Source organism: Anabas testudineus, chromosome 16, assembly GCF_900324465.2.
Source record: "Anabas testudineus chromosome 16, fAnaTes1.2, whole genome shotgun sequence".
Classification (NCBI taxonomy): domain Eukaryota; kingdom Metazoa; phylum Chordata; class Actinopteri; order Anabantiformes; family Anabantidae; genus Anabas; species Anabas testudineus.
In genome coordinates this window covers 475,636-493,932 of record NC_046625.1, presented here as the reverse complement: position 1 = coordinate 493,932, position 18,297 = coordinate 475,636, and the positions used below count along the sequence as shown (strand labels likewise).

The following is an 18,297-nucleotide window of genomic DNA, read 5'->3' as shown; positions in this document are numbered from 1 at the left end:
TGATGGATGAGGAGCTCAGTTTATACATTTAATTATTCAGTCAGTTTCATTAAACTCCATGTTTTAAACATTTAGTTTCATTCAGAATTTCACGTTTATCCAGGAAATATTAAATTGATAGAATACAGTTTTGTCTTCATGATGATCGTTTTTATGTCATAATTTGATTTCTTTATTTTTCTTCTGAATTATCTTCGTTTCTTTCCCAGTGAAACTGGTTCCGTTCAAAATAAAAAAAACTGAACCAGAGTCCATTCATTTTTTTGATCATTTAATGTTTCCTCCTCTCCTTCTGTCCACGATCGCGCGCTTGGTCCAGCGTACGTGCGTGCACGCGCATTCAGGAGCAGAGTCGAGCGCGCGCCAGCAGCAGCAGTTTCCAGCTGTGCGCGTGCACCGACGGGTAGTCCTCTCCGGCTCCGTGCGTCCTCCGCTCCCCGCCCAGCGCAGCGCTTTGTCGGTGTGGATCCACTTCGTTCTCCCGGGTCTCCGGTTCCGGACCTTCTCCTCTATCTGTCCCTCTTCGGCAGTTTAGAAGTTTTTGATCCTGGTTCTGCGTTTCTGTTGGTTCTGTTGGTTCTGTTGGTCCGGGTCCCTCGGTAACCTTGCAGACATGAACTGGACTCTCCCGGTCCTGCTGTCCGTCATCTGGGTTCATCTGGCGGCGGGAGTCACGACCGAACCGGACGTTCAAGGTACCGAACACCGAACTAACCTCATGTGGGACCAGCAGTAAAACAGTGGTGGAAAGTAACCGAGTACTTCTACTCCAGTAGCTGCATACTACACAATAGAAGTAGGAGTACTTAGAAGTGGAGTATTACCATGTTATACCACCTAATACTTGTACTGCATGAGCTGTGTGTGGCATAAATAAGTACTTAAATCCTTAATTAAAACTACTAATGCTTCACTTTTAGAAATACTAGTACTAGATACTAATACTAGAAGTGTTTAAGTACTCAGGAAAATGTATTAAAAGTAAAAGTACTTGAGGCAAAGTTGCTGCAGTAATTGTGAGAGTAAAAACTACATTAAATCAGTAAAGTTACTACGAATTACTCAGTAACGGAGGATGAATGCAGTACTGGAACAATTACTACTGTACCCTGAAGCATGAAAACGCAGGAACCAAGTAAAGTAAAGTACTGTACTTAGTTCCAGTCCAGTCCCACAGACCAGGTCTTCAGAGTCCAGAACAGATTCTGTGAAGAAAAGCATCAAATCTTCACATCTGACTAAAATCAAAGAATTCACTGAGTTTTGGACTGAAGCTGACAGAACTCGGGTCAGTCTGACGAGTATTTAGTAGAATCTCTTGGAATCAGGAAGACCAGGTCCTGGTGTTACGTGGTTTTGCTCTGCAGGTACAGTCAAACCGGTTCCATCAGAACTAAACTCGTCCTCCTCCTCTTTCTACTCCTTTCCCTCATCCTCTTACTCTTCTTCCTCCTTGTCCTCCTCCTCCTCCTCCTCATCGTCCTCCTCCTCTCCCTCGTCCTGTTACACTTCTTCCTCCTCCTCCTCTTCCTCCTCTCCCTCATCCTCAGTTCTCGACCTGTTGAGTCTCCAGGATCCAGATCAGACCTTAGCAGCGATTGAGAAGCTGTCTGCCAGACTCAGTGCGCTCAGTGACCTCTACGTGGTGTCAACATTTCGGCTGCCGGTGAAGCTCGGCGGTGTCCTGCTGGGTCTCTACAGCAAACAGGACAACAGGAAGTACCTGGAGGTCGCTGTCATGGGGAAAATCAATAAAGGTGGGTGGAAATCGAACTGCACCAAACCAAAGCTCATTCAAATTCTCTCCATTTTAAAAAGGTTGGGCAGCATGTGAAAAGTGAAGCAACAACAATGAGAGAACATGTCTGTGACAACATGTAGTCGTGTTGCGGTTTGAATGTTTCACTGAATCTTTTATTTTTTACATCTCAGAGCCTCATTGAAGGTCCCAGGTAATTGTGAAGAACTCTAATGGGAAATCAGGAGCAGGGAATGGGTGGGAAGGGACTCAGTAATACACAAATATATTATCCTGGAGATTCTATAAGCAACTTGGTAGGTTGTGGGGATTCTAGCTTCAATTTTGTGATTAAAAGTGATGAGTTAAATGAAGTGAACAGTGAATTTAGTTTGGATAAAGGTGCAGACAGTGTAGAAATGCTGGCAGTGATGAAGCAAAGGTCAAGTGACCTGGACCGGGTCAATGCTCAACGTTACTGGGCCGAGGCCGAATTTATAAGAACTTGCTGCAGCTTGACACTACAAACTCTCAGCACATCCTGGGTAAAAACTGTTCCTGTAGAGTCTCCCCTTGAACTCAGATCAGAATTCAGCTTTACCCATTGAGCACGATCTTGATCTTAGTGCTGCTTTTGACACAGTAGATCACCACATTTTGTTGGACCGACTAAAGCACTGGGCTGGTTCTCTTTATACCTGTCCAACAGATCGTTTTGTGTTTCCGTTAATAAATGCAAGTCATCCTTTCTCCCGTACGTACAGAGTCCCTCAAGGTTCAGTGTTGGGGCCAATCTTATTCTCTCTGTCCATGCTCTCTTTAGGACATATATGCTGATGACACTCAGTTGTACTGTCCCTTTAAGACAGTGCTTCTCAATTAATTCCTGGCACGCCCCCCCCCCTCAGGAAGAACCAAACTAAACTAAACTAAACTAAACTAACTGACTGACTAAACTAAACTAAACTAAACTAAACTAAACTAAACTAAACTAAACTAACTGACTGACTAAACTAAACTAAACTTGACTGACTGACTGACTAAACTAAACTAACTGACTGACTAAACTAAACTAAACTTGACTGACTGACTGACTGACTGACTGACTAAACTAACTGACTGACTGACTAAACTAAACTAAACTAACTGACTGACTAAACTAAACTAAACTAAACTTGACTGACTGACTGACTGACTGACTGACTGACTGACTAAACTAAACTAACTGACTGACTAAACTCATTGACTGACTGACTAAACTAAACTAACTGACTAAACTAAACTAAACTAACTGACTGACTGACTAAACTCATTGACTGACTGACTAAACTAAACTAACTGACTGACTAAACTAAACTAACTGACTGACTAAACTAAACTCATTGACTGACTAAACTAAACTAACTGACTGACTAAACTAAACTCATTGACTGACTGACTAAACTAAACTAAACTAAACTAAACTTGACTGACTGACTGACTGACTAAACTAAACTAACTGACTGACTAAACTAAACTAAACTAAACTAAACTTGACTGACTGACTGACTAAACTAAACTAACTGACTGACTAAACTAAACTAACTGACTGACTAAACTAAACTAAACTAAACTAAACTAACTGACTAACTAACTAACTAACTAAACTAAACTAACTGACTGACTGACTAAACTAAACTAACTGACTGACTAAACTAAACTAAACTAAACTAAACTTGACTGACTGACTGACTGACTGACTGACTGACTAAACTAACTGACTGACTAAACTCATTGACTGACTGACTAAACTAAACTAACTGACTAAACTAAACTAAACTAAAATAAAATAAACTAACTGACTGACTGACTAAACTCATTGACTGACTGAACTAAACTAAACTAACTGACTGACTAAAACTAAACTAACTGACTGACTAAACTAAACTCATTGACTGACTAAACTAAACTCATTGACTGACTAAACTAAACTAACTGACTGACTAAACTAAACTCATTGACTGACTGACTAAACTAAACTAAACTAAACTAAACTAAACTAAACTAACTGACTGACTAAACTAAACTCATTGACTGACTAAACTAAACTAACTGACTGACTAAACTAAACTCATTGACTGACTGACTAAACTAAACTAAACTAAACTTGACTGACTGACTGACTAAATTAAACTAACTGACTGACTAAACTAAACTAAACTAAACTTGACTGACTGACTGACTAAACTAAACTAACTGACTGACTAAACTCATTGACTGACTGACTAAACTAAACTAAACTGACTGACTAAACTAAACTAAACTAAACTAACTTACTGACTGACTAAACTAACTAACTGACTAAACTAAACTAACTGACTGACTGACTAAACTCATTGACTGACTGACTAAACTAAACTAACTGACTGACTAAACTAAACTCATTGACTGACTGACTAAACTAAACTAAACTAACTGACTAAACTAAACTAAACTAACTGACTGACTAAACTAAACTAAACTAAACTAAACTAAACTAAACTAACTGACTGACTAAACTAAACTAACTAACTAACTGACTAACTAACTAAACCAACTAAACTAAACTAAACTAACTGACTGACTGACTAAACTAAACTAACTGACTGACTAAACTAAACTCCCTGACTGACTGACTAAACTAAACTAACTGACTGACTAAACTAAACTAACTGACTGACTAAACTAAACTAAACTAAACTAAACTAAACTAAACTAAACTAAACTAACTGACTGACTAAACTAAACTCATTGACTGACTAAACTAAACTAAACTAACTGACTGACTAAACTAAACTCATTGACTGACTAAACTAAACTAAACTAAACTAAACTAACTGACTGACTAAACCAAACTAAACTAAACTAAACTAAACTAAACTAAACTGACTAAACTAAACTAAACTAAACTAAACTAAACTAAACTAACTGACTGACTAAACTAAACTCATTGACTGACTAAACTAAACTAAACTAAACTAAACTAAACTAACTGACTGACTAAACCAAACTAAACTAAACTAAACTAAACTAAACTAAACTAAACTGACTAAACTAAACTAAACTAAACTAAACTAACTGACTGACTAAACTAAACTAAACTTAACTAAACTAACTGACTAACTAACTAACTAAACTAAACTAAACTAAACTAACTGACTGACTGACTAAACTAAACTAAACTGACTGACTAAACTAAACTCCCTGACTGACTGACTAAACTAAACTAACTGACTGACTAAACTAAACTAAACTAAACTAAACTAAACTAAACTAAACTAAACTAACTGACTGACTAAACTAAACTAAACTAAACTAAACTAACTGACTGACTAAACTAAACTCATTGACTGACTAAACTAAACTAAACTAAACTAAACTAAACTAAACTAACTGACTGACTAAACTAAACTCATTGACTGACTAAACTAAACTAAACTAAACTAAACTAACTGACTGACTAAACTAAACTAAACTAAACTAAACTAAACTAAACTAAACTAAACTAACTGACTAAACTAAACTAAACTAAACTAAACTAAACTAACTGACTGACTAAACTAAACTCATTGACTGACTAAACTAAACTCACTTACTGACTGACTAAACTAAACTCACTGACTGACTAAACTAAACTCATTGACTGACTGACTGACTAAACTAAACTAACTGACTGACTAAACTAAACTAACTGACTGACTAAACTAAACTCATTGACTGACTAAACTAAACTAAACTAAACTAAACTAAACTAAACTGACTGACTAAACTAAACTAAACTAAACTAAACTAAACTAACTGACAGACTAAACTAAACTCCCTGACTGACTGACTAAACTAAACTAACTGACTGACTAAACTAAACTCATTGACTGACTGACTAAACTAACTTACTGACTCACTTACTGACTGACTAAACTAAACTCACTGACTGACTAAACTAAACTCATTGACTGACTGACTGACTAAACTAAACTAACTGACTGACTAAACTAAACTAACTGACTGACTAAACTAACTGACTGACTAAACTAAACTCACTGACTGACTGACTAAACTAAACTCACTGACTGACTGACTAAACTAAACTCACTGACTGACTAAACTAAACTCATTGACTGACTGACTGACTGACTAAACTAAACTAACTGACTTACTAAACTAAACTAACTGACTAACTAAACTAAACTAAACTCACTGACTGACTAAACTAAACTAAACTAAACTAAACTAACTGACTGACTAAACTAAACTAAACTTACTGACTGACTAAACTACCTAAACTAACTGGACCTACTAGCATTAAACTGAACCTGTTTCTGAGCTGCACCATGAAGCTGACGGTTCTTCTTGCCCCCCAGTTCTGGTCCGTTTCGTCAGAGCGGACGGGAAGCTGCACACTATCAATCTGCAGAACGCCAACCTGGCTGACGGCCGCACTCACTCCATCATCCTCCGGCTCGGAGGTCTCCATCGGGACAACATGAATGCAGAGCTGTATGTTGACTGCCGATTGGCCGATTCCAGCCACGGTCTGCCGCCGCTGGTCCCTCTGCCCCGAGAGGCGGAGATGGTGGAGATCAGACACGGACAGAAGACCTACGCCCGACTCCAGGTCAGAGAGAGAGTAGGGGGGTGAGGGATCTCCTGGTCACGTGTGCAGCAGCTTCAGAAACTCTTCAGACCATTTGGTTCAGTTTACCTGCAGGACTCGTTGTTACCTGATGAACTGATGTCTCCCTGGAGAAGCAGAGAGACCGCGAGGCTGAAGCTGAACTTACATTACACTTTATTGAAACGTAACGTGAAGTGCTGATTTGGTCATTTGACCTTTTTCATTATTCTTCAAGTGAAATCAAATTTTCATCCATTTCATTAAATCTGCAGCACAAAGTAAAAAGGGAACGTTCCGAAGCTGCTGCACAACATGTGTGAGGAAAAATGGAATATGACAAAATGAAGAAAGTGTTGAAGTTACACTGAAGGTCCAGTAACTGCAGCTTTTAGCTTTGACTAACCAATTCTAACTACCTCCAACTCTAACTAACTCTCACTAACTCTAACTCTAACCAACTCTCACCAATGTTAACTCTAACCAACTCTAACTCTAACTAATTCTAACCAACTATAACTCTAACTAATTCTAACCAACTCTAACTCTAACTAATTCTAACCAACTCTAACTAACTCTACCAAACTCTTACCATCTCTAACCAACTCTAACCAACTCTCACTAACTCTCACCAACTTTAACTCTAACCAACTCTATCTCTAACTAACTCTAACCAACTCTCACTAACTCTCACCAACTCTAACTCTAATCAACTCTATCTCTAACTAACTCTAACCAACTCTCACTAACTCTCACCAACTCTAACTCTAACCAACTCTAACTCTAATCAACTCTGACTAACTGTAACTCTAACTAACTCTCACCAGCTCTAACCAACTCTTACTATCTCTCACCAACTTTAACTCTAACCAACGTTAACTAACTCTCACCATCTTTTACCAACTCTAACCAACTCTAACTCTAACTAACTCTAACCAACTCTCACTAACTCTCACCAACTCTAACTCTAATCAACTCTAACTAACTCTAACCAACTCTAACCAACTCTAACTCTCACCAACTCTAACCAACTCTAACTCTAACCAACTCTCTGTGCACACCTCAAACTCATCCTTTGTGTTAACGTTGTTGTCTGTGTCTCTCAGGGAGCTGTGGAGTCCCTCAGACTGGCTCTAGGGGGCAGTGTTGCTAAAGCTGGATCTCTGACTGACTGTCCGTTCCAAGGAGACTCTTCTGCCTACAGCCCAGGTGAGCTTGTGTCACGTGACCTTTAGAGTCCCGCAGATTGCAGCTGGTAAAAGTGGAGCTGATTTATTCTATTGAAAGACACAGAACTGTTTTAATAATGTAAATCTGTGAATTACAATATTTGAGAACACCTGGAAGTATTAAAGTGGAGGTGATCACATGTCAGCATCTGAAGAATCTGTGTGTTTAATAAAATAAAACAAGTGATGATAACTAACAGTAATTACATTTTTTCAGTAAGCGGGGAGCTGAACTCTATCCTCGGTGAGATCACATCAAAACAATCAATCACATTTAAACTAATCAATAGTCACAGATCACCTCAGTTCACATGTGCTCAGGTAACTAACTGTTCACTGTTTCCTATCAGGTGATCAAACCAAAGCTCTGATTGGTCAGCTCATCATTTTCAATCAGATCCTGGGAGAACTGCGACAGGACATCAGAGAACAGGTGAGACAGGACATCAGAGAAAAGGTGAGACAGGACATCAGAGAACAGGTGAGACAGGACATCAGAGAACAGATGAGACATAGAACAGGTGAGAACAGGACATCAGAGAACAGATGAGACATAGAACAGGTGAGAACAGGACATCAGAGAACAGATGAGACATAGAACAGGTGAGAACAGGACATCAGAGAACAGATGAGACATAGAACAGGTGAGAACAGGACATCAGAGAACAGATGAGACATAGAACAGGTGAGAACAGGACATCAGAGAACAGATGAGACATAGAACAGGTGAGAACAGGACATCAGAAAACAGGTGAGACGTGAACAGGTGAGAACAGGACATCAGAGAACAGATGAGACATAGAACAGGTGAGAACAGGACATCAGAGAACAGATGAGACATAGAACAGGTGAGAACAGGACATCAGAAAACAGGTGAGACGTGAACAGGTGAGAACAGGACATCAGAAAACAGGTGGGGCATAGAACAGGTGACACAGGACATCAGAGAATAGGTGAGACAGGACATCGGAGAACAGGTGAGACGTGAACAGGTGAGAACAGGTGAGATGTAGAACAGGTGAGAACAGGACATCAGAAAACAGGTGGGGCATAGAACAGGTGACACAGGACATCAGAGAACAGGTGAGACAGGACGTCAAAGAACAGGTATTGTGAAGAGGTTGCTGACGTGTCCTCTGGTCCTCAGGTGAAGGAGATGGCTCTGATCAGGAACACCATCCTGGAGTGCCAGGTTTGTGGTGAGTCAGCAGTTCTTCGTTCTGTCGTGTTTCAGTTTTTTGAGGACCTGGTCTGGATGGCTCTGTTTCTGTCTCTGCAGGTTTTCACGAACCACGTTCCCGCTGCTCCCCCAACCCCTGTTATAAAGGCGTGTCCTGTATGGACAGCCTGCAGTATCCGGGATACACCTGTGGACCCTGTCCACCTGGAACCACCGGGAACGGAACGCACTGTCAGGATATTGATGAGGTAACAGACAGAACCACATTAGAGGAACAGAACAGAGAACCACGTTCTGTTCGGTTTGAGAACAGACAGGATAAGAAAACATCCATCTTACCTTTACGCTCGCCCCCATTTCTTCCTCAGTGTGAGCTACAGCCGTGTTTCTCTACTGGCGCCTGTGTGAACACTGTGGGGGGGTTCAGCTGTCAGCCGTGTCCTCCTGGTCTGTGGGGGGCGCCACTGGCTGGAACCGGACTGGACTACGCCAAGACGCACAAACAGGTCTCGCACACACGCAAAGATCCATTAAACATATGTGAGTGAGAAGAAACTGGATTTGATTTGTTCTCAGACAGAAACCAGATCTGAGCCATTCAGCGTTCGTCAGTATTTCTGACAGTTGGTGCAGCTTTTACTACAAAGGGAAAAGAAAATACTACTACTACTACTACTATATAATAATTGTCTCTGTGTCTCAGGACTGTGTCGATATCGATGAGTGTGTCGATCTACCAGACGCCTGTGTATCAAACTCTGTCTGCATCAACACAGTGGTGAGTTGAGCAGGTTGAGCAGTCCGGCTGACACACCCCCCGACACACACACACACACAGATAACCAGTTAGTGACCATTAAGGTAGAGGAACACTTGTGAAAGGAGCGGGGGAGTTTACTGTTGGAACCAGCTGAGCAAGGGGAGGCGCCGCCCTCTGCTGGACACTCTGCTCCAACACAGTTTATATTGAAATAAATCTGTCTTGCCTTGCAGGGTTCCTATAAGTGTGGCAGCTGTAAACCTGGTTTTCTTGGTAACCAGACATCGGGTTGCTTCCCCAGAAAGTCGTGTGCTGCGTTGACCTTTAACCCCTGTGACACCAACGCTCACTGCACCATGGAGAGGAACGGGGAGGTCGCCTGCAGGGTGAGGACGTCTGTCAGTAAATAATTTTCAGCATCATCACACTGTCATTAAGTTATTGATCGGATTATTAGTTATGTCCAAACTGCGACATGTCAGTTACATGTTAAAGGTGAGAAATGATTTCCTCCTCCGTAAAGATCCTGCCCAGAAATTCTCCTGTTGGTAATAAGGTCGTGTAGCTCTGGGCTGGTGAAGGAACCTGGAAGTGGCTCATATCCCGGATCATATTTCTATTTTTTTCCACTTTCCTTTTCTGCTCAGGACAGTAGGTGCCTGTTACCTGTACTGTACGTTGGACACTGTGAAGTGGCTTCAGGTAAATGTGTGATATTATGCTGTATGTGCAGTGTAACGTTGGCTGGGCAGGTAATGGGAACACCTGTGGAGTGGACACAGACATCGACGGTTACCCAGACCGCTCTCTGCCCTGCATGGACAACGACAAACACTGTAAACAGGTGAGGCACCTGTCCTCTCCATTCTGTATGTGAGTACTAAAAGAGAACGAGGTACACTTGATGCTCGTCAGGTGGTTAAACGTTCTTCTGGACTGAAACTGAAAACCGGTTGTTTTCCACCAGGACAATTGTGTCTTCACTCCAAACTCTGGTCAGGAGGACGCGGACAACGACGGGATTGGAGATCAGTGTGACGAGGACGCAGATGGAGATGGCATTAAGAACGTTGAGGTGAGATGGGACGAGTGTTCCTGCGTGTAGTAGCTGTTACCTGTAATGTTGTCATGTGATTGGGTGTCCTCCGTCCTTCAGGACAACTGCCGGCTGGTCCCTAACAAAGACCAGCAGAACTCGGACAGCGACTCGTTTGGAGACGCCTGCGATAACTGTCCCACCGTCCCCAACAGCGACCAGAAAGACACCGACAACAATGGACAGGGAGACGCCTGTGACCAGGACATTGATGGAGACGGTAACACACACACTCACACACACACACACACGTATGTCCAGGACCTTTGAGACACTTTTCAGTTAAACGAAGGGATGTTTGTGTCCCTGTTCAGGAATCCCCAACGTTCTGGATAATTGTCCAAAGGTACCAAACCCGATGCAGACAGACAGAGACAGAGACGGAGTTGGAGACGCCTGTGACAGCTGTCCTGAACTCAGCAACCCCATGCAGGTACAGTCACCTGCAGACGTCTTCTCATATCGCTGTAACAAACCTCCTGCATCATCGACACATGGTCACGGCATCTTTATCAATGTCTCTTCTCTGTTCTTTAGACGGACATAGACAACGACCTGGTGGGAGACGTTTGTGACACCAACCAGGACACGTACGTCTAACGCATACAGTCGACACACAACTCATCGCAGTGGCTCTGTTTGATACAGTCAGGATGACGATTGTAGTGCAGGAACTATTTTAACACACACACCCTGAGTTTCAGTAGCTTAGGGGACAGTTGGCTGCTCAGCTGTTCGTGGACAGGTGTGAAGATTGAAGGTTGAGAGTTGTATGTGACAGCTGTAGTGCCCATCATTAACTCACAGCGGTACCTTTACTGATCTGGTGTGTGTATAGCGAAAACCTTCGTATTTCATTTTGCTGAATGTTTTAACATATTTGGAAAAATACATAAAAAACACAGAACAGAACCAGGAGAGTTTGGCATGAATGAATTAAGAACAAATTAACGTAGATACATGAAACACACAAGACATAGAGTCCAAAGCGACGTCCTCTTGTTTTGTCTTACTGCAGAGACGGAGACGGTCACCAGGACAGCAGAGACAACTGTCCCGACATCCCCAACAGCTCCCAGCTGGATTCTGACAACGATGGACTGGGAGACGACTGCGACCACGACGACGACAACGACGGCATCTTGGACGACTACGACAACTGTCGTCTCATCGTCAACCCCAACCAGAAAGACTCAGACGGTACCAATATGCAAAAAAAGTTCAAATCCCGATTTCGAGTTTGACAGTAACAGTAAAGATTGAAACGGTAAAAGTCCTGAAAAGGCCCAAAAGACTGACGTTAACTGTCTGAAAATAAAAAAGTAAAATCAGAAACAGTCTGAAAAAAGTGATGAAGGGAGTGAGAAGGAGCAGAAATAAGAGCTGGAAACAACGGGACCAGCACGGCAGGCTGCTGAGACAAACAGGAGTCAGAACATCCAGAGTCCAGCTGTGACAATCAGTAGGAAAAAGACAAGAACAAGTGGAGAAAAGAAAAACCTTCAGAACATCAGCTGTAGACCAAACTGCAGGAGCTGTAGGCAGCCGCAGACAGGTCTCCCACAGAAGACGGTAACGTTGGTGAACGATAAGAAGGTTCTGCAAACCCAGTTTGGTGGGAAACAAGTGGATCAGCAGTTCAATACATTTGTGCTGAAGGATGTTCTGTCTGTCCTCAGTGAACGGTGTCGGAGACGTCTGTGAGAACGACTTCGATAACGACGCCGTGATGGATTTGATTGACGTGTGTCCAGAGAGCGCCGAGGTCACTCTGACTGACTTCAGAGCCTATCAGACGGTCATTCTGGACCCAGAGGGCGACGCCCAAATCGACCCCAACTGGGTGGTTCTGAATCAGGTGGCTCTTCTTATTCTACCAGAAAGCACAACGCTCGAGTGTCCTCAACAGTGACCTTCACTAGAGTTTGGAGTTTATTCTCAGAAATCCCTTGTGGATCTGGAGGCTACTGTCAGTGTCATACAACAAAGTTCTGGTTCCTGTATCAATCTCTAAGTTCTCGCTCATTTTCAGGGGATGGAGATCGTCCAGACGATGAACAGTGATCCTGGTCTAGCTGTGGGTACGTACCTTCACTGCTACTTCATCTTTGTTGGTCCGGTACAAAGTGGTCCTCGGTCCTAGACTTGTATTACACCTCGTCGTCGTCTGTGTGTATGCAGGGTACACGGCGTTTAACGGCGTCGACTTCGAGGGAACGTTTCACGTCAACACGGTGACGGACGATGACTACGCCGGATTTATCTTCGGTTATCAGGACTCGTCCAGTTTCTACGTGGTGATGTGGAAACAGACGGAGCAGGCGTACTGGCAGTCGCTGCCCTTCAGAGCCACAGCCCAGCCCGCCCTGCAGCTCAAGGTACCTACTGAACTCTGTTCTCCTGTTTCGTGACCGTAGTCGTGGTGATCAGCCCACTGTAGCTTCAATCAAAATCTCATGTCTCACCAGATTCTGACTTGACCTGCAAAAACCTGCAGCTCTTTGTTTTTGAGTTTGAGTTGTTTGAGTCTAGTTGATCTACTTCAGAGTGAACTGTGTGCAGGTTTTTGGCTCGACGATACAGAAATTCCATAAATCCCTTTGTCCGTGTGTCCGTCCCCCAGGCAGTGAAGTCTCGCACCGGACCAGGAGAGTTCCTGAGAAATGCCCTGTGGCACACCGGAGACACACCTGGAGAGGTGAAGCTGCTCTGGAAGGATCCACGAAATATAGGCTGGAAGGACAAAACCTCGTACCGCTGGCTGCTCAGCCACCGACCGCAGGTCGGATACATCAGGTAAGACCACATCCAGACCTGGTGTAGGTCTGCTTTAACTAGACCCTAAACCTGACATGCAGGTGTGCTAGAGCCAACTTTTGAATCCGACGCAGTAATATCAGGACTGCAGTACCTGTACAGATACTGTATAATGCTGTAGTACTTTATGTACATTTAGTAATTTAACAGACGCTTTTATTCAAAGTGACTAACAAGTGAGGTACAAAAGCAAAATATCTAAGTCAAGGACAAGAACTTTAAAGTAAAGAGCTGTAGGAAGAACTGTTTTAGTTCCATGAGGTGAAAGTGCAAGATTTGTTTTTCTAAGATTTAAGTGCAGAGAAATGTTCTGAAGAGTTCTGTTTTCAGATGGTTTTTGAAAGTTAGTAGGTCGTAGTAAGTGAGTGGGTCGTTCCACCACCGTGGAACCACTGAGCTGAAAAGTTAAATATGGGATCTTTTGAGGTGAGAGAACCACAAGACATTCACTGCCAGAGTGCAGAGGACAGGAGGGACTGTAGACCTGGATGAAGGAGTTCAGGTAGGACAGTGATGTTGAGTTGACCCCTCTGTAGATCAGAGTCAGGGCTTTAAATCTGATGCAGCAGCTCCATGAGTTGTGTTCTGCATGATGTGGAGACAGAGGAGATGTGGTCATAAAAACATACATACTTCATATATCAGTCCTGACACTACAGTGGTTTGTAGTACTGACACTACAGTGGTTTGTAGTACTGACACTGCAGTGGTTTGTAGTACTGACACTGCAGTACTCTGTCATTCTGTGTCTCTTGTTTTCCGTCTCTCTCTCTCTTTTCTTTTTACTGCATTCTTTCCCCTCTGGAACTTCTTTGTGGCCCCGGGGCCCCCTGTTACTCTATTGTACTCATCTCCATGGCAACCAAAGCCCTGGCAAGAATCCGCCTCGGCAGCCGTTGATATGCAGATCAGACGGAGAGGCGCTCTGCAAAAGCTCCTCACGTTAGAAGCATTCAGTGAGTCGTGAAGCAGATTCACTGATGTGTTTGTGGGAAAGTTGAAGTCAGTTGATGTCTACTTTTAAAACGTGGTCAAACCCCGAACAGATGCATCATAAGGACCAAGACACATTCTTCAGTGAGTCAACGAGGGAAATAATGGAGGAGGAGGTTTTGTAGAAAGTCTAGAAAGAGAAGGAGAGAGAGAGTACGAAGTGAAGGTCGGTCGTCCTCTCTCAGCCTCTGTGCAGCTGCTTTCAGAGATTTAGTAGAAACAACTTGGTGCAGGTATCAATGACGTCACGTTACTGTGTACGTGGTCTTTTGGAAACCAGCTTTCTGTGTCAGGAAACGCGCTGTAGGTTCCTCATCACATGTTGGTTCATATTCAGGAAGGAAATCGTTTTTCGATTTTTCCTGCTCCCAGCTGCTGCTTCCTGCTGTGGCCTCAGGGACTGAAATCTGCAGGACTTCTGTGTTTCAGGGTGAAGCTGTTTGAAGGGATGGACATGGTAGCGGACTCCGGCGTTGTGATCGACACCACGATGAGAGGCGGCAGACTCGGCGTCTTCTGCTTCTCCCAGGAAAACATCATCTGGTCCAACCTGCGCTACAGATGTAACGGTACGAAGTCTGAACTGTCCCATCGTGTCTCAAATGTTGTAACAGCTTAAACACCGATTTAATTTAGGAGACGACCGGGATCAAATCAGAGTCTGGATCAGCTCAGGTTCAGTATTAAGATTCGGGACTCCAGTAGTCTGTAGTACTGGTCCTGCCGTTCGTTGACCTCTGGTCTGTTCTTGTTTCAGACACGGTGCCTCAAGACTTCCAGTCTCATCGCAAACAGGTTCTGATGCACATTCATGTCTGAGAGCTGCACCCGGACTTGTTTGTCTGTAGAGTTGTGAGGACACACATGTACATAATGCACCCCCCCGGCCGCACGCCCCAAACCGAAGCATCCCAACTAAATGTGTAACCCCAGAGCCCGACCCCAAACCTGGTCCCTGAAATCAAAATGTCCTCACAGTGGTTTCAAAATAAAATCTGTCCACGAACACTCAGCTGAGACGTCCCAAAAGTGCCGTTTGGTTCTTGAAGACGTTTGTTCTGAAAGGCTTCTTCAGGTCCCGCCAGCTGGTGGAACCTGAAGACAGGTGCTATGACAGAGGAGTGAAAGAGGTCGTTGACATCACACTGGAACGAGCTGAACTACGACTACAACACCCCCGCCGGTCCCGGCCTCCCTGCACAGGAGACGCTGAAGGTGTGAACGAGTCCGCGGGGGTTAAAAACCTGAGACTCCCAGTCAGTCCGGCCAACTGAGGAAGCTTTTCACATGAAACGTCTTCAGCAAGTCCAGTTCCCACAGAGACGAGCTCCTGAAAAAACGGTGACCTGGACGAGCGAGCGACAAGCTCCACAGATAAAAAGTTTTTTATCACCAAATGGTACTGACCCGACTCGACCCGATTCACCTGTTTTGCTCTTCCAGCATGCAGATGTTGAGCATAGTACCTGGTACCTGGTACTTTTTTATGTGCTACGTGTATTTGCAGTGAAAAATGAAGTACTGGTACTGAAGTGAGTCGAGTCGGCTCGGTGGTGCATTCACAAGGCACAGGTCTCCTAAATGTTCAGATACACAAACTGCAAATAAGTTTGGTAGGATCCTGCTGTAACGGGTCGTCGAAATCCAAACGGTTTGTCTGCTTGTCCCTTTCGATGCCCGCTTCATTCATCACAACCAAAAACCAACAAATATGTTTGAAAATCTCTGGTTCTTCGTTCTGTGTGCGTCCACATAACAAAGGACCCAAAAAGAATGGCGTCAGATTTAGTTTCAACTCTGTGACGTGACCCAGACCACAGTGCTGACAGCTGATGAGCCCGGATGAAAAACAGTGGAATGGTCCTTTTCCATGTTTCTGTGGATTCCTAAATGAATGTGTGTCTGTTGGAATAAAGTCCCGTCTGTGAGTTTTCGTGTGTGTGTGTTTTTCAGACTGTGTTAAATCGGAATCATTTTTTTATTCTTTAAACTTTAGTTTTGAATTTGGATTTTGTTTGGAGTAAATCAGAATCCTAAGATCCAAAACTAGACGAACGGTGATCAACTGTGGTTCTGGGAGGTCCGATGAGACTTCTGGAGACCACAGAAGAAGAGATGTTTAAAGGTAAATTAAGAACTAGGAGTCCAGAAGGTCCCAGAGAACATCAGCTAACAGCCTCCATACTGTGGAGGACTTCAGTGTTCTAAAGTCGCCATCAGGAGAACAGAGAACAATGATTGTTGAAAACACTGCTCTCCAAACAGAACACTGCTGCCCGTCTCAGGAACGTGGAGAAACCAGAAGCTGCTGGAACCAGTTCTGTTTAATCCAACAAAAGAACTGAATCCTATCTGTGGAACCAGGTGGTGGCAGCATCCTGAACTGGACCAGGACGACTTATCACTGAAGTGAACTGAAGCTCAGCAGAACGTGGACTCTGGTCCACTGCAGGAGAAGTGTGACGTGCTGTTCACGTCTTAGCTCTGCCCTGACTGGCTGATGTCTGTCTCCTGCTTGTCAGTTGATGTGGGGCGGGGTCGTAGCCCCTGGGACGGGGAGGCCGGGACGAGTGCAATATTGGAGGGGGACATGACAACAGTGCACCGCATCCCGGACCTGCCCGACCCTGGGAGGAAAGACAGCACACACCTGAAACAGACACGGGGAGGGGAGGGGGGGGTTAGTCCACAGGTGAGTTCTGTGTGGTACTTTTGAACTGCGTTCGGTGCTGCGTTCAGGGTCTGCAGTAGAAACTGCCGTTATTGAGAAACATTTCAGAACTCGTTTTAGATTAAGCTGGAACATTTCAGCTGTTTTTAAAAATTCCAGAACCCTGTTGTTTTTAATACTTTGAACTTTTCCACTCTGATCAACGGTTTGTTTCAGTTAAACTTAATAAACACATTGAAACTTGTTTCAAACACCAACACACGTCACACGGTAGAGCACGTATCTAATCATGTTAAGATATAATCACGTTGCGACGAATAAAGCCGAGAAGAATTACGGTGAGTGAGCACGTTGGTTGTTACCGTCAGACACGGAGCAGCAGATCCAAACACATCAGAGCGGAACCAGCTGACACGTGAGCTCATTAAACAGCAGCGTGAGATCCGACAGTAACGAGTAGTTTCTCTGGAAGTACTCTACTCTACTCCCATGTTGTACTACTCCTCACCTCAGTCGTTATTTTTCAGAAAGTATAATTGATGAAGTAAACAATGACATGTTTTACAGATTAACCCTTTAATTCTGCAGTAAATAAGTCTTGTTTTGAGTACTTTTACATGTGGTACTTGAAGTATATTTCTTCAGTATTACTCTTGTAGCACGTAAAAAGAGAACTGTTCGAGTATTCCTAATGTAAAGTACTAAGTACTGAGGTCATCTCAGATTTGTTCAGCAAATAAATGAGACATGAAAATATTAGTACTGCAGTAAAATGTGTACTCTGATGAAGGGCTGAAGGGTTCAGATCCTCAGTCCTGATCCACGTTAAAGCCTGGATCCGTTTTTTAACCACTCACCTCTCTGCAGCAGCGTCTCCGTCCCCGTGTCGTCCGGTGGTTTCTGGTCTGTGGAGGGTCTCAGTCCGTCGGTCCTGGTTTTGGTACGGCCCCCCTCCCCCCACCCCCTCCCTTTAAACACTAACAAAGACTGTGGGAGCTGCTCAGCGAGGCGTGGAGGGGCCCGCTTCACACTTAAAGGGCCGACTGCCAGAACACAAATCCACTACTCCAGGCCAAGTACTACTCCACTACAATCAGAAGTACGAAGTACAAGCTGTAGACTGTACTGTGAAGTAGCAGTACTGCAGTAAGTTCCCGAAACACAGTATTTAACTCTTTATGTT

At 43.6% G+C, this 18,297-nt stretch overlaps 1 protein-coding gene across 2 annotated transcripts; it reads left to right on the top strand.

The window, feature by feature from the left end:
- The first annotated feature begins 384 nt into the window (after positions 1–384).
- On the top strand, positions 385–16,358 carry LOC113169817 (thrombospondin-3a). Of its 2 annotated transcripts, XM_026371541.1 has the most exons (23): positions 385–695; positions 1,551–1,757; positions 6,118–6,371; positions 7,475–7,577; positions 7,815–7,841; positions 7,948–8,030; positions 8,745–8,796; positions 8,877–9,025; positions 9,146–9,283; positions 9,481–9,555; positions 9,771–9,923; positions 10,271–10,381; positions 10,505–10,612; positions 10,694–10,853; positions 10,948–11,066; positions 11,171–11,223; positions 11,652–11,833; positions 12,313–12,491; positions 12,666–12,714; positions 12,815–13,011; positions 13,257–13,429; positions 14,873–15,012; positions 15,201–16,358. In XM_026371541.1, exons 1-23 carry the CDS (start codon positions 614–616, stop codon positions 15,260–15,262), a joined length of 2,856 nt encoding a protein of 951 aa, XP_026227326.1. In that variant the 5' UTR covers positions 385–613; the 3' UTR covers positions 15,263–16,358. The 2 variants fall into 2 exon arrangements, with proteins under 2 accessions (XP_026227326.1, XP_026227327.1); XM_026371542.1 differs by lacking the exons at positions 385–695; positions 1,551–1,757; positions 6,118–6,371; ... (1 more) ...; positions 7,815–7,841; positions 7,948–8,030 and adding an exon at positions 8,674–8,680.
- Positions 16,359–18,297: the final 1,939 nt, after the last annotated feature.